This window comes from Ascidiella aspersa, chromosome 8 (assembly GCF_963924565.1).
Source record: "Ascidiella aspersa chromosome 8, kaAscAspe10.2, whole genome shotgun sequence".
NCBI classification, from domain to species: Eukaryota; Metazoa; Chordata; class Ascidiacea; order Phlebobranchia; family Ascidiidae; genus Ascidiella; species Ascidiella aspersa.
Window position 1 is genome coordinate 4,826,136 of NC_139454.1, and position 16,769 is coordinate 4,842,904.

Here is a 16,769-nt window from a genome sequence, read left to right on the forward strand (position 1 = left end):
GATTTAATGGCTAAACCCAAATTCTAGTTACTCCCCTGCTTATTACCAAAAAACACTAACACAATCATAACACCAATTCTAAAGTCCTTTATAATTAAGAAAGGTTTGCAAATAAATTTAAGTTCATCCCGATTATGTTAATAATAAATGTTTTTATCGCAATTTTTTAAAAGATTATAAAACTAAAAACGTGTCCGCAGTCAAAACAAGCAATCCCACAGGTAGCATAGAAAGAATGACACAACAAAAGGAAATATTTGACACATTAATTAGGTTACGTTGCAAAATTTCAGGCACCTTTTAGGAAGTCATTAGAAATGATGGATATAGTAACGCCAGAGACGTAGTTACGGGGGCGGTTGGGTTCATATGGCCTGGGGCGCTAAGGTTCAGGGGCTCCAAAATGAGGCCTTAAAAATGCCAAAATGAGTGCTTCTTCTTTAAATACAGTGTTCTATTAAAATTTGAATTGTTTTTTCGTATAAAGTGAGGTATATAAGGTTAATGTAATCGAAAATGTCATTAAACATGAAGAAGGGGGCACCAATTTTTTACTTTACCCCCGGGCACAAAATAACCTGGCTACGACTCTGGTAAACGTTGCTCGAGTTTGTTGATTTCCTAACCACTAGTTTGTTTGTGCATAAAAATCATAATAAAGCTAATTAAGACGAGCGTAAATTATCAGCTATGCCGAAACCTTGTGGTTTGAAGAAATAAAGCAAAAGAGAATAAATAAAAAGCTAATTTAAACACAAAAGTAAGCACGAGGCATAATTCGACGAAAAAAAACTTTAAATTGTTGAGCCACTAACCCGGAACATATAAAAAAATTGCTTGCAACATCAGAAAAAGATTATACTTAGGTTAAATAAACCACAATTATAATGTGGCTCTGCTATACGTACAAGGCTATCATAATATTACGCTTCTAATGGAACAGAAAAAAAGAAAATACAAAAACAACAACAACAGTTGCTTAATAGAAATGTATAGGTTTGCCGAACAAGAAATTGAAGTGACCAACCATGACATTTTTCAATGATTTTTTGCAAATAAATACCTTAAAAAACAACGTCACTGTACTCAAGTAACTTTATGGATGTCCGATCCTTGACATTTTAGCCCGAAAGGGCCCACCCATATTTTGGACCAAAAGTGTCGCTATCCGGAACCCAATGTCGTCATTATTACACTCAAATAAGCAAAATAGATAAAGGTAAAATGTTGAGGTAATTTTTATGAAGTTATCGAGTCAAAGTTGTTTTTTGTTAGGAAACTTAGTCCCATTCAGTTGTTGATATACTTTTTTGATAAGTTAACTTTTAAAGGTAAATATCATTGCGTTGGATCGTAAATTATGGCTAAATTGCCTTAATTTGACAGCGGATCGTCACTGATATAACAACCTAGTATTGGACTAATACCGACAGTCCGATACTAACACTGGGAATCGGACATCGGCTTCGATATTATCGGACATATCCCTTACCAAAGTTTAATGGGATGGGTTTAATTGCTGCACCATATTATTTTTTTTTTCAAAAGCCCCCTAAAATTGTTTCACGGACCAATTTTGTTAAAATTAAATAAAACAAAATTAGCAAAAAGAAAGAAAACCGAAAAGTTGGTTATTTCGGCAAAGGTAAACAGTTCGTCGAAAACCAGCGAAAAATAGCAACAGCGGATAAATACAATAAAATCCGAAACGTTTCAACTTAATTAAATCCGTCGCTCGAATTGTAAAATCAAGTGAAAACGCAATTTACGCGCGTAATAATTGCTGCAACAATTATAATTTGGATGGTTAGAGATTGTAGTAAGACGTAATAAGAATATCAAAGCCCATACAGAAGTAGGTATCATTTTAACCGTTTTGAATAACTCTTTATTCCTTTTGAACATAAAGAGAAGGCAATAAGATAACCAACAATGATTTATGGTATTTACCAAATACCTTGCTGTGTATTATAAGCGATGGTCAAGTCTTGATGTTTCGTTAAATAATAATTTTTCGGGTAAGTGTGAGTTGACGTTAAAACTCATTTTTTGGCGTCCTGAAGGGATTTACGATACAGGTAGCGTTGGGGGAGGAGTTGGTTGGAGCATTTTAGAGTTATTCGAAACGTTCAAAATTTTAATATATCCGACTAAGATTTATACCGAGTTTGTTTATTTAGAGATACTGGCGATACCTTCGCTGGCGAAATATACATCTTTTAAGATCTTTTAATAGTGTCTGGCCTGAATTACTGAGTATTCTGCAGCTACTTCTGTGTGAGCTTTGGTATTCTTATTACGCAATAATAAGTTGATTTTGCATATATGCGCAGCAGCGCCTCTAGCGGAACTTTTTTAAAGCAACAGGCATCCATAGATGGCGCTATGAACTTAAGACAGCTCGCCAATGGGGGCGTGTTGAAGCCAAATGTTGTGGAGAAAGTGGTACATCTCATCTGTGACCGACACCTAAACAAAAGGTCGGCGTTACATTTGGCATCGTTATACATGCTATCGCTATGTATTTTAAAAAACACTGCTTGGTTGCATAACACTAATAAATTTTTTTTTTTTATTCTTGATAAACAAATGTCTGCGATTTTCTTTCTGTGGTAAAAATTGTGTGCAACAAAGCGACGATTTCTAATGTCCAATTACTCGGAGAAAATGTTTAAATTTGTATAGCGGTGCAAGTTTTATTACTTGAAAATTTATTTGTTTTGCTCAAATTTGACAGCCTTAATTATCTCCAAGCTAAAATATTAAATTAACAAAGGACTTTATTATTCAATTTAATGTTGACGTCATTAAATTAGAAGTTCTTGATACGTAACATAGCTTAACGAATTGCTTAACGACAGGTATGTCACATACCCAGAGTTGTTTATGCTATTACTACTGTACGTGATGTAAAACGGTGTTAATGACGTCACAATACCTTGTAAGGCGTCGGGTTAAGTTCTCGCTTGATGTCAGGACGGAGCGTCTGCAGTGACGTAGCAGTTCGCTTTCTAAAAAATACAAGTGAAACAAAACAAGGTCAATGTTGCTAAGTTTTAAGGTTTGACAATGGTAACGGCTGATCAAGGATGTCCGATAATATCGGATCGGAGCCTATATTATCAATGCAAAGTTTCAGTGTCGCTACTCGTGCGATTCTAGTTTTAGTATAAACATTTTAAATTAGTATAGACATTTTAGCCATGAATTGCGATCCAAAGCAGCCAGTCTACCTTTAAAGGTAAATTTATAATAAAATGGTAAGTTAACAACCAAAGCTAAAGCAAATTTAACACGCGATATTTCGGTTATCGGTATCGGAATAAAATGTAAAGTCCCTTCAGAATCAGATATTTCGAAAATATACCAAATTTATTTTTTCGAAAAGTTATTTTTTTGAAATATACCAAATTATTATCTTTAACATTTCCCTTCTACAAAATACGCTTTAAAATGTGAAAAACGTGCTACCTACAACATTTTACATTCTGACGACAACAATGCACATTGTTCAACTGGAACGTTCACACAATGGAACCTACTTATGAATGAGATTTGCTAAACAACAGACCTTTCCAAACTAGGGATCACAACGAACTTTAACCGAAAGACCCAAAAAAGAACAACATCAAACGTACCCTACAATAATTTAGGACTTATTTCGACGGGTTTATGTCTTATTGAGATGATGTAGAACTTATTCTGTCGTGGGTATTACTGCGTATTTGGCTTTATTATGTCGCTGGTCATTATACTATGGTATTATAATTTTTTCTGATTTAGGTGTTATTGCTTTGTTGGTCGTATTGTGTTTTCTCATCTCAACCTGTATGGGGGTCGCACAACAAGTTTTAGCTCTTGCTAATTTTACTGTCTGTGCTTTATATATAAAGAATGTTCTTCAAATGCATTTTAAGGCTAATGAAACACACAATCACCCAATGAATTCTACATTAACCAAGCTAAGTGCAAACAAATAAAACATACTTCGTTTTATCACTGTTGAACCTTGAGGGTTGCACAAGGCTTAAATTAAAAAGGTCTGACACTATAAGGTAGGGGAAGAAAGTGTTAGGATTATGTTCCTTATTTTCGTATTAAATGACGTTTTAAATAGGCTATACATGTTTGGTTATAGATTTTTAAAAGGGTAGCTTTTAGAAAAAAAACTTGAAAAAGGTTAATTTAACCATTAAAAAATTCAAGTTTAATCTTTCACAACAGAGTAAAAACATATTGTGTAAAAATGAGTTTTGATGTTCATTTTTGTTATACATAACTTGTATCACACAAGTTATCTAAAGTAGGCAAACCTATTGACTCACTTTAGTTCCTGTAGTGTTGGAAAGTTGTGGGTTACGCCGTTCGGGCCCCAGCACTGCTTGTAGAGGGGTTCCACCTTGTGGGGGCAAACATAGGCCCTCTTGGACTCGATGAAGGGGTGACGGACCAAAATCTTCTCGCCAACCTGAAAGTTTAAATCCTTTTTTGTTATATGTGTTTTCTGGGGCAAAAGACCTTAAATCAGGGGTTGCTAAACTTTTTTTTAACGCGGACCCCTAAAAAGTTTTTTTGCTTCGCACGGACCAGCGAAGGCAATAAATTTTTAGTGATGACGTCATAATACAAACAGACTTCAGAAATTTGCTGTTTTCGGTCCAAATAATGTGAAATGAAATAAAGTTCAAGTATATATTCAGTGCAAAAACGTTTTGTTTTTAACTATAGTCTACTCTTTTCTTTGAAAAATAGATTGCTTGAATATACACTAATAGTTTAATTAGGCCTTCATGGACCCCCTTAAACTGGCTCACGTACCCCCAAGGGGTCCATGGACCCCAGTTTAAGAACCCCTGCCTTAAATCATTGTTTCTCAATCCATGGGTCGCCAACCAAAATTGTGTCACGAAAAATCCTCGTTTCTTACACATGTACTTTGTTAACAAACCACCATTTCACCATCAGGACCTGAAAAAGCGATATGGCCAGCAACTGAACCTTTAGAAGTGGCAACAACATTGAGCCAACGACGCGGTACTTCAAGCATACAAGAGATTGGGTCGCCGACTGCATTAGTTTTATATGGTTTGGTTTATTGAGATTGGTTCTAAGAGAGATATGTCCAAAATTTAAAGAAAAAAAAACGTGGAAAGCAAACGTGGAAGCAATACGAAGATATGGCTAATATTAAGTAAATTCACACTTAATGTTTTTAATGTTAATGTTTTATGTTTCGTCTCCTGACAAAAATTTTAGTGAAGCAAATTGAGATCTTTAAAGCTTTACAAAAAGGTTGAGTAACACTGGTTAAAAGTAACAAAATTTTCCGAGCATACTAATACTTGACATTAGGTATCGACTCCGTTCTGACATTATCGGACCCTTAACAACCCTACTTTATGGGGCTTTCCCATATCTCACCCACCTTAGGCGGGGGCTCAGTGGAGAGTTGTAGAAGGTCGAGAATGGCGACTCCATCGCTGGAGTAGAGTCGGTACGCGTCCTTTCTTCCTGGGAGGTTGATCTTCCCAACCTCTTCACTCAACTTCATGCGAGGATCCTTATTCACAGCGACAAGCTGTTGATGGAATAAAAGGGATTTTAAGGTCATGGTGGAGTTATGACTTCCTTTTTAGGTAACCATAGTATGCTACTATCTTCGGGTCGATATTTCTGAGGTCGTGAGTTCGAATCTCATTTTTCATCTAGAGTTATGACTTGTTTTGCCAGGCAACAGTTCTATGTTGTTTCTTGGCAGGTTTAACCAAGGTTTTAAGTTCGAATCTCACCACAGACTAGTTTTACGAAAAGGATGTAACAGGCCACAGTGAAAAAAAGGATGTAACAGGCCACTTTCCATACAGAAGGAGGTATCATTTTGGACGTTTCGAATAACTCTTTATTCATTTTCAACATCAACGGATGTTGGATGTTACAGAATTATTCGAAACGTCCAAAAAGATACCTCCTTCTGTATGGGCTTTGATATTATTATTACTTCTTACTACAACCTCCAACCACTATGCTCCAAAAAAGGAAAACGTTCAAAGGTATTTTTTCAAAGTATTCAACTTTTTCTAGTGTTTAGTTACCTTCATTTGTTAACCTACTGTTTTAAAATAATTCTTTTAATGTAAAATCACTGCTCTGGATTACAAATCATGGCGAAAATTCTCTGATACCTTTGCATCTCTAACACAGTGGTTCTCAACCTTTTTTCTTTCATGGCCCATTTTCGTTGCACAAAAATTCTGTGGCCCAATAAATGTTTATGGAAAAAACAACTATGAAATAGGTTTAGAACAAAAAACAGCAGTACATGTTTCAAAACAGATTATTTCTTTAACCGTGCATTAGTGAGATAGTAGCTACTGAACAATAAATTTACATTCCTTCTAAATTCCTTCCCGAGCCATTATTTCTGTAAAATTAAGTGTAGTGACACAAATAAAAATTAATTCTTCATTAAATCTAGCTTTATAAAATTGGTCTGTGGCCCACTCAAAATGTTCCCATGGCCTACTAGTGAGCCATGGCCCACTGGTTGAGAACCGCTGCTCTAACATATAGTGGTGGTATTTATGGCTGTCATTAGATAACACGGCGAAATGTATGCAACATAATATTAAGATTACCTTGAATACACATCCCAAGGCTGGCTGCTTTTGACAAGTTACCAAGTGTGTTCCTATTCCAAAGCTATTGATGTGATGACGCTGTATACACAATGTAAAGAACGGAGGATGATGTTACAATGCCTGGTAGGTATTGCAATAATTTAACAGGTATTACAAAAAAGGAATTAACCTTCGGAAACATATGCATTAATATTGGAAATACAGCAACATAAAAATAGAACACAACCACTTGAAAAATGAGCATTCAATTATTGTGTGGTTATTGCTGCAAACCAGTACTCCCTAAAAGAAAGTAAATCAGTTGTGTAAAGCAAATTAATAAAGCTTAGCATGCACCTGTTTTTTATCATAGTATTGTGTCTGCAAAATTATTAAAAGTCCACTTTAAAACTTTTTTTTTAATATTGATGCAAGTTTTATTCATATAAAGCCGTTTTATGCTTCAGTTGCTGAAACAAAAAGCCAATAATTGTTTATAGAAATTGAAAACAGCATTTGTCAGAAAACATAAAAAAATAAACTGCACAACTGAGGGAATTGAAAAAAAGATTTTTATGACAGGGTCAACTTGTTTAAAAAATAAAATCTAACCATTTATAAAAAATATATATACAAAAAAAAAAAAAAACTTTGAGCAAATAGTTAAATATATAAAAGTGGTATTATTGATTGGACAAAATTTCGTTTGAAATAAACTTCAAAATACAAAAATATCAAACATGATTTAATCCATATATTTCAGCAGGTGTTTCTGTTTGCAATTGTAATACCAAATATCAAATATACTTTTCAATCACTACACTGTATAAAATAAAACTATATAAAAAAAAAAAAAAATTGCTACTAGTTTTTTGTTTAACTAAATACGAAAATTTTGTTGTACCATTTGAGGAATAACGTAATGCTCCTAGTTGATACAAAAAAAATGGCAAGAAAAAGTTGACCATGCCATTCAAGCAAATTACTTTGCTAGGGCATTGGTAAGTAATAAGAAATGCCACTAATTCCATGCAAAACATGCCAAATGCTGACAGACAAACTTAAGGCACCTTTTTTCCGTTGAGCGCCTGAAATATATCAGTTACAATCATTTCAGCGGTAAAAAAGTCAAGATTTTAGACAAACGTTTTAGTATATTTAAAATAAATAGAAGCCATCTTTCACCAGGGAGTCGAACCGTAACCGAACCGGAACTTTATGAACCGTTTTGGGTCAATTTTTTCCGAACCGTAACAGAACCTGAAGCGTTTTTTGAACGATTTTAAGGAGCCGAACCGGAACTGAACCGAATAATTTGAAAGAACATGGACCTTAACCGAACCCGAACCTGTAAACAAAAGCGGTTCACTCCAGCATGACGTCACAACTTGTTTTTTAAATAGTCGAGTTATGCCATGTTTAAAATTTTATGAACAAATTTGAATATTGATTAAAAAAACGTTTATTTTTTTATTTTTTAGATATTTCAATAATGAGTTGCTGTTTTTTTAATACGTCACGGAACTTTGATTAAATGACTTACAATTCAAAGATTATTCTCTATTTATTGACCCACATTTTTGGATTTAACACAACTTATATTATATCCGAACCGGAACTTTATGAACCGGTTTTGAAATAACGATGGTCGAACCGGAGCTGAACCGGGACTTTTAAATTGCTCCGAACGGAAACCGGAACTGAATCGTATTCCGAAAAAATCCTTGAACCCAAACCGAACCCGAACCGGAAAAGTCAAACGGTTCGACTCCCTGTCTTTCACACAGCACTGAAGGTCAGACCATGACATATAATGTTAACAGAATCATTATAAAGTATTTAAATCTAAATACTGGTAATAGAAAAACACATATTTACTTCAACAATTCACAACAAGACAAACAACACAATAGAATACAGCCATGCTGACAGCAGTTTTAAGCAATATACACCTAACATTAAACAAATTAGTTTGAAAAATATGAAAACTCGTACTACTATGTTAAATCACTCAATTTGTCTAACAAAAAAACAAACATGTTTAAAAGCAAATCTAGCAAGTGATTTGGTGTGAAAACAAAACTTTGCAAAAACAGATGGTAAAAATCTTAACAATTATTAATGATAAGGCGTCACCTGCTCTTTGAGTGATCTCAGCGTCTCTTCGTTGATATCGTTACTTGCGACAATCACCATGTTTTCCATCCATTTTACATTGTACCTAACAATTGGTATTAGATACCTTTTTTTAAATTATTTCCTACCAAAAGTTTTAATTATTATACTGTTGCTTCCAAGCGTTGTATCAATTATAAATTGTTCTTCGGGCAAATATTTTATTTATTACCAATAAATATATATCAATTCACAACTTTTTATTTCACGTCATTTATTTAGCTGAATTTATGTGTGACAGCATGTAATTCATTTATTGCTCTTGTTAACAATATATTTTATGAAATAAATTCAAAGAAAAAAATTATAATCTGGACACCTTAACATGTTTTGTATAAAATTCAATGAAAATAGAATTTTTGGAAACAAAATAAAAGTAAAATCGAAAAATTGTTTTACTACAGTACCATAAAATAACTTCATATCAAATACATCAACACGCCATAAGCCTTCAGAAACGCTTACCAAAATTAGTCAGCCTGATCAGGATTTTAGTGCAAGCAAGGCCAGGCCAAAAAAACTATATAATTGTGCACAATATAATCTGTGCTGTAACCGTTGGCCAGAAAATTGATTTTTTTATTTTTACAGCAACAGAAGGGCTTGATTACAGAATCCACATTGTGGATATATACGTTTTATTTACAATCAAATACATTTAAAGATTAGAAGACTTTATGGATGTTTTTTGATGCAATAAATAAATCTAACTTACTTTGTAGCTACAGTTGTAAAAGCCTCTCTGCATTTGATTGACAGGTAAGCAAGGTCACCACTGTCCAGTCGAACGCCAATCGCTCGATAACCAAAGTCGTTCAGGGCAAGAGCCACAGCTAGAAAGTTTGGAAGGCCACTCCTTAAAAAACGAAAAAAAATTAAATTAAATCTCTGCAAAAGTGTTAAAGTCACTACTTCATGTTTAGTGAGTTCCTTGCGTGCGACTGCCCTCCATTAAAAAAGCTATACGTTTTTGTTTTTTATTCATCTATTTGCTATAATTTTGAAAGATTTGTTGAGAATGTTTACAATTTCATAAAATAATACTAGTTTTCCTTTTATTTAACCAAACAGTTTTTATTAAGTTAAAAATAAAGCGCCATGGTAATTTTCCTTTCTGAACATTGGTTATGTAAAACAAAACGATATAGTAAAGAAAGAGCTTTATAAATTTATTAATTCAATAAGTTATACATTCTTAGAATTCTTAGAGCATAATGGTTGAAGGGTGTAGTTGGACCTAGAATGACTATTAAGGCCAACACAGAAGTAGGTATTATTTTTATACAGAAGTAGTTTATACAGAAGTAGGTATTATTTTTATACAGAAGTAGTTTATACAGAAGTAGGTATTATTTTTATACAGAAGTAGTTTATACACAAGTAGGTATTATTTTTATACAGAAGTAGGTATTATTTTTATACAGAAGTAGTTTATACACAAGTAGGTATTATTTTTATACAGAAGTAGTTTATACACAAGTAGGTATTATTTTTATACAGAAGTAGGTATTATTTTTATACAGAAGTAGTTTATACACAAGTAGGTATTATTTTTATACACAAGTAGGTATTATTTTTATACAGAAGTAGTTTATACACAAGTAGGTATTATTTTTATACAGAAGTAGTTTATACAGAAGTAGGTATTATTTTTATACAGAAGTAGGTATTATTTTGAACGGTTAGAATTCATCTTGAGATAATGGCTGGAGGTTTTAGTTACACAGAGAATAAATATCAAAGCCATACAGAAGTAGGTAACATTAGACCATGTTGAAAATGAATAAAAATTTGAAACGTTCAAAATGCTACCAGCTTCTATATATATTTGCTTTAATACTTGTACTACTAATACCCTATATTTTACAAATCTAAGCAGGATATTTATGAAACAATACCAAATAATAAATTTATTATTAGGCTCACAGGCCACAAATATAGCAATCTGCTGCCCATCCCACTAAACTGGGTTTAAAAACACAAAATACAAATATTTATAGAATTCAACTAACTGGACAACAGAGTAGGTGTCAAGAAGACACAGACACGATCGTGGAAAAGCGAGAGCGTAAGCCACGAAAGCGGCGAGTTCGCCTTGATTCACTTCCTTCTCCATAAAGTTAAGAACCGGGACAAGTTTTGTAAGCCACGACTTCACTCGAGGAATGAAGTTTGAAGGAACTTCTGTTGAGCTTGAATCAGGTTTCAAATCCTGAGAAAAGTGATTTATAGAACCGATAAAATCTCAGAAACATGCAAACTGGTGTCCGCTTATGCAGAATTGGAAAACTAGATGATTCTAATTTTTTAGTTTCTTGAATTAGAGTGATCTGCTAATAATTATTGTACTCAAATTCGTGGACTGCAGTTTTAATTCTAATTTTATTTAATTTTTCTTTTGACAAAAGTTCTATTTGTCAAATTGTGTTTTCAGTTTACCAATCAAAACCAATTTCCAGGAATACAGGAGAATTAAAGAACCTGGAAATCGTTTTTATTTAATATTAGTGATTTGACTTAAATATGACTTGCATATGGACTTGACGTGTTTTTTTTTAAATACTTGATTGGAACTTAAGTTATTTCACAAATGACTTGACTGGGACTTCGGTTATTTCAAAATGACTTTACAACAATGTAAATTGGTAAATGCTTCATATAAAGTCATAAAAAACGTCTCTAAATTCATAATGAAAACGACAAATTTGTGTTTAACTCGTTTATAATTGAAATAAGATATGCCTGTTGCCCCCTGCCTTTCTTTGGGGCAGGGGGCCATAGTTAAAAAATCCTGATCTAACAATAAGCACTGACCCCATTCGGTATTTCACTAAGAGAAGTGAAGCTGTTAACGAAGGAATGAGCGTGCGTTCCTTTGATTGGGATGCCAAACTTCTTTCCTGCTAGTACGTTGCTTGTCCCATCGAAACCTGCAAACCAAATGAAGCCCTGCAAGTCTAAACTGTGTTTGACAGCCTAAAACCAGAACAGTGGTCGCAAAATCCAATGGGTGTGAAGTAGAATTCCACATAAACTGCATTTTTTAGTCTAGAAATGGGAATAGGAACTAAACATTCTGGAGAACTGACATTTTTTAAAGCAAAAGATAATTTTTTCATTTTTAACAAACAATACACAACAACAACAAATAAACTTGGCAGGATATTGGTTTACAAAACAAAAAACAAACAAAAAAAACATTTAAAACAAATACTTTTTACATGAACAAAAGAAAAAATGGCAGAAATATATACAATCTATGTACCAACATACAACATATAACCAACAGACTCCAGCAAAAAGATTACAATTTTAATAATATTATTGTCAAAAAAAATCACAGTTCGAATAAAGACATAACATAAACTATAGTTAAGGGTCAAAATGAGCTAAAAAATAGATTTCACTGGTTTAATATCCAATTTTTGCTGATACTATGGTAATTTACAGCTAATTGTGCTTAACATTTTTGTGCTTTGTAGTCCCTATTGTATGTTATCCTAATGAAAAGAAGAATAAAATAAATATTCTACACACAAGCGCAATACAACTTATACCCAACCTCCAATGTAGCAATATTTAGATGCAGACAGACCACCATCGGGTCCCTGAGCACGACGCAACCCAAACTCCAGTAGTTGAACATGGTCGCCTGCGGTTATTCGAAAACGGGCTGCATTGGTCGCTACCAAGCTGAAATAATAAAAGTTGGAACGTTTGGTAAATTAATAATCAACGTCAAAATATACAGGATCCACTTCTCATGTACATATTTAAGATAATGAAAATATTAGAGCACGCTATGGTTGGATCTTCAATATAGCATAATGAATTACAAAGCCAAAAAGCTTGAGTAGACCGGCATCATCTTGATTTGTAAGACGTTTTAATACAAACTTGTATTATCTTCAGTTAATTTGATGGAGAAGTAAATCAAACCATCGCTTACAAAAGGTGGGAAACAATTCTTATCATTCTGAGTTTCTATAGTTTGAGCATTAATTAGCACCTTCCGGTGTTAAATCAATGACACACTGGATAACCGTTGTGTTGCAACTCAAAAAGTAAAAGTGTTTAGGCAAAGGTGTGATTTTGTTATATATATGTGTTTGGGTACTTTATCATGTTTTCTTGTTTTATAAATTTTTCATCTTTTGTACATGGTACATAAAAATACATTTTTCAATGCAAAGTACACATAAAATTTGCAGATTCAAGTGTATTGTGTCTATACAGTAGGTCATTTTATTCTTAGTGCTGTAGTGTATTACACAATGCATTAAAAAGTTGACTAACCTTTCCAAATAGTAATTAGGTTATTAATAACAACTCATTAAGGTCGGGAAACTATATTTAAACAGTCATGAAGCAATAAGGGCAATAAATCAATTAGATTTCCAGAGGAAATAACCTTACAAAGGCAGGATATAGTATTAAAGGTTAGTCCAAACCAGTTCTTGCAAAATGTAAAGTAATCTGCACAACATAAAGTCATTTGGTAAAGAAAATGTGTGTTATAACAACTGCTTAACCATAAAGGGTGGCTTGGTATTTGGTAACAATTGGTACTAGCTGAAAACAAATTGTGGGTAGTCCGTCTTAAACACAGAATTTTTTTTTATATAATACATAATGTGAAAATTTGCTAAACGTCAAGCAGTTCCACAAATTTATATTTGTAAATCAACAAAAACCAAAAAAGGCCACTTGTGTATTTACGAAACCGGTTAAATGCTGAAGCAGTAGTAGCTAGATTATTTTTGATGCAATATTTTATTCGGACCCTTAATGCTTTACCTTGCATAGTTGACAAGATTCAGGAGAGTTGTTTCTAACAGTTGCACAATTGGAAGAGGACCTTCAATCCTGAGAAGAGGAACTTTTGGGAAAACAGTGTAACCTTCAGGAATGGACCACATGCTCACCTATTTAAAATAGAACCAGAGCAGGGGTAAACACTGGATGTATGTTAGGTTTGGGGCTTTGATAGTTTAGTTCTGTGCTCATTTTATTTAAATACTATTCAATGCCCAACCTATGTAATATCCCCCATTTTTAAGGCTAAATTTTACCAAACAACTAATTATTTTATTGTACAAAGGTATTAACCAAAATTATGTACAAAGGTATTTGATGCGACAAAAAATTGTAGTTTTTAAAGTGGTGCAGCCCAACTATTTCGCAAGTTGTTTTTAATTTTTATGTTTTGCTTATGACTGTTGCTTGTAGCCACTTTTCTCAAAAAAAATTTGAGCGTTCTCCAGTTTGTAAAGATGTTTTTAGCTTTAAATTTAAAAACAAATCTCAACAAAAAGGAAAAACTCTAATTTACGAATAATGTAATGTTTAATTTCAGTTAACACTGAGTATAGCTTACTTTTGAGGCATCCAGCTCTGATAAGTATTCCCAGAAACTTGGCTCCGTGTCCGGCATTACTTTTTTGAGGTAGGAAATATCTAAAGCAAACCTTTGTTACTTAAAAATAATTATGCTATTTTTAAACACAACATAAAACTTTTACATAAAGACAAACTGAATCATGATTACTAAATATGTATTACAATGCCAAATCTTAGATATGTTTATCAAGCTATACAAGGTGAACAGCCTAAGGCCCGTATTGTGCGTCATGCAATATATTGTGAGTTTTTTAATATAAACATAACACTGAGAGTTTAACGTGGAGACCCGTTTCCTATTGCAAAAAACCCTGAGTCAACACCTGATTGACAGCCCTTTCAGTTGTTATAATAAAATTCCCCAAAATTATTTGTTTAACAACATAAACCCCAGTTACAATAGAACAGCATGCAGAGACCTTATTAGGTTTGGTTTTGGCCCGCGACTAGGAAAACGTTGCTCAGCCCTGAGCGATACATTGAAAATATAACGAACCGACATGAATATGAAAATGTTTTTTTGGGGTCGCATAATAAATATAATGGTTCTTAGAGATCTGTGTTTATGTTTAAACAATTTTTTTTAGAATGCAATGGATAATGTCACATACAGATTTATTTTAAGCGATCTTAATTTATTTTAAGCGATCTTAATTTTAAACACACAATGAATTCATACCAGATTCAGAAAATCTAAAGTTGTGCAGAAATTTGACACATTCTTCGAGCCCTGCATATATGGTAAATTCTCCGCGGAATGGATTCTTGCGAAAGAATAAGTCAAACACTGCAATGTCATTCATCTTTTCTGTCTTCCAATAGGCGTAAGCCATCGTTAATTGGTACAAATCTGAAATAAAAAAAAATAAATATTGAAATTAGAAATAACTAATATTCAACAATAAATATATAGCTGCAAATCAATACCAACACAATAATTTGAGATTTTATAGCAACTTTTCATCGTTTAATTCAAAACATTTAATACTCACATTTAATAAATCATTTAGAAGTAGGCTTCGTTATCTAATTTAAAAAGCAGTATGGCGCAAAGCTAGCGACTTGGCGACTATTTGGGCCGAAGAATCAGACAGAAAACCAAAGAAAATGCTTTTTTTTTTTTGATAGATCGATTTTCCAAACAAACAGGTGCTTGTACAAATATTCAATCCAATTTTTTTAAATGCTGAATATGTAGGAACATTATGCACTAAAATTGGCAGGAAATTATTTTTTGTGCCATTCTGAAAAAAGTACGAAGCACATTAATTGTTTAGCAGGGAAAAGCCAGAGTTTAGCATATAGATCGTTTATTTGTGTAGTTTTTGGGCATGACCAAAAAACGTAAGAATTTGTGCCAAAAATGCTTGTCACCAGAAGGCTGGCAAGATTCTGCCAGCCTGTTTAAAAGCACTGAATTACAAATTCACTATTTAATATATATAACTAAATATTCTAGTTGGCCATTTTACGAACTGCACATTTTTTGTAAAATGCTGTTAGAATACTGACAAAAGACAACATGCATTAGCTGACAAACTATAATTTGAAAACATGTTAATGTGTAAAAATCTGGCCGCTGGTCTAGAATTCTACCACATTTATAATTACACTAACGAAACAAGTTGTCAACCTAAAATTGCAAGTAAGGCATAAATATGTATGAATAAATATAATAATAATAATACTTGACCAACCCAAACCCAAACGCTAACTCTCAACCTAACCCAAATATTGTTTAATATAAACCACCGCATGAAAATGTAGTAGGATTCTAGACCAGCGCCAAAATCTGTTATAATAGTTATCCTACCACCTTTACTTTAACACTAACGAAACGAGTTGTCAAAGTTGAAATTGCAAGTAAGGCATAAATAGGTAAGAATAAATATAATAATAATATTTGACCCACCGAAACCGAAACCCAAACTCTCACCCTAACCCAAATATTGTTAGCAATATAAACCCCCGGACAAAAATGGGCGCTGGTCTAGAATCCTACCACAACGCAAATTATTTGCTGCGAGTTAGCATTTGGGTTAGGGTGAGCCAATAATATTATTAAATAATAGATATAAAAATACTTGACCCACACACATCAAAACGCTAACTCGCACCCTAACCCAAATATTGTGCGTTGATTTAGTAATGTGGTAGGATTCTAGACCAGCGCCCAAAAATGTGGTAGGATTCTAGACCAGCGCCAAATATTACATATAAAGAAAATATAAATTGCATACATTTTGCAGCATTTTATACAGATCTATATCTCAAATTTTAATTTTGTTAGCTTGTTTTGTTACTGTAAAAAGGATTCTACTCCAGAGTCAAAAGCTTACCTGTAAGAAGAGCCTGAACAACTGTGTTCATTGGGTGAAAGTCTGACCCAACACCATTCGAATCTCTTGCACTTTCCGACATTTTAAAAACTTTTCATTAAAGTTACTAGAATAATAAGTTAAATCACAGAAGAAAACCTAAATTTGAATTGCATTTTTTTAAACATTCTAATCATACACATTTTAAAATACAACAAAAAATTCAACTTTAAAAAAATTGGCGCTCTTTCACTGTTGT

General features: G+C 33.2%; 1 protein-coding gene across 4 annotated transcripts; it reads right to left on the reverse strand.

Moving 5' to 3' along the window:
• Nucleotides 1-76: 76 nt before the first annotated feature.
• LOC146135282 (nicotinate phosphoribosyltransferase-like) lies at nucleotides 77-16,669 on the reverse strand. Of its 4 annotated transcripts, XM_083394936.1 has the most exons (15): nucleotides 16,532-16,669; nucleotides 14,872-15,042; nucleotides 14,170-14,249; nucleotides 13,590-13,717; nucleotides 12,355-12,485; nucleotides 11,607-11,722; nucleotides 10,805-11,004; nucleotides 9,508-9,648; nucleotides 8,754-8,838; nucleotides 7,688-7,705; nucleotides 6,636-6,716; nucleotides 5,426-5,578; nucleotides 4,326-4,468; nucleotides 2,939-3,011; nucleotides 77-2,469 (listed from the first exon to the last, which is right to left on the reverse strand). In XM_083394936.1, exons 1-15 carry the CDS (start codon nucleotides 16,611-16,613, stop codon nucleotides 2,392-2,394), a joined length of 1,680 nt encoding a protein of 559 aa, XP_083251062.1. In that variant the 5' UTR covers nucleotides 16,614-16,669; the 3' UTR covers nucleotides 77-2,391. The 4 variants fall into 4 exon arrangements, with proteins under 4 accessions (XP_083251062.1, XP_083251063.1, XP_083251064.1 ...); XM_083394937.1 differs by lacking the exon at nucleotides 7,688-7,705; XM_083394938.1 differs by lacking the exon at nucleotides 7,688-7,705 and having other exon boundaries at nucleotides 11,601-11,722.
• Nucleotides 16,670-16,769: the final 100 nt, after the last annotated feature.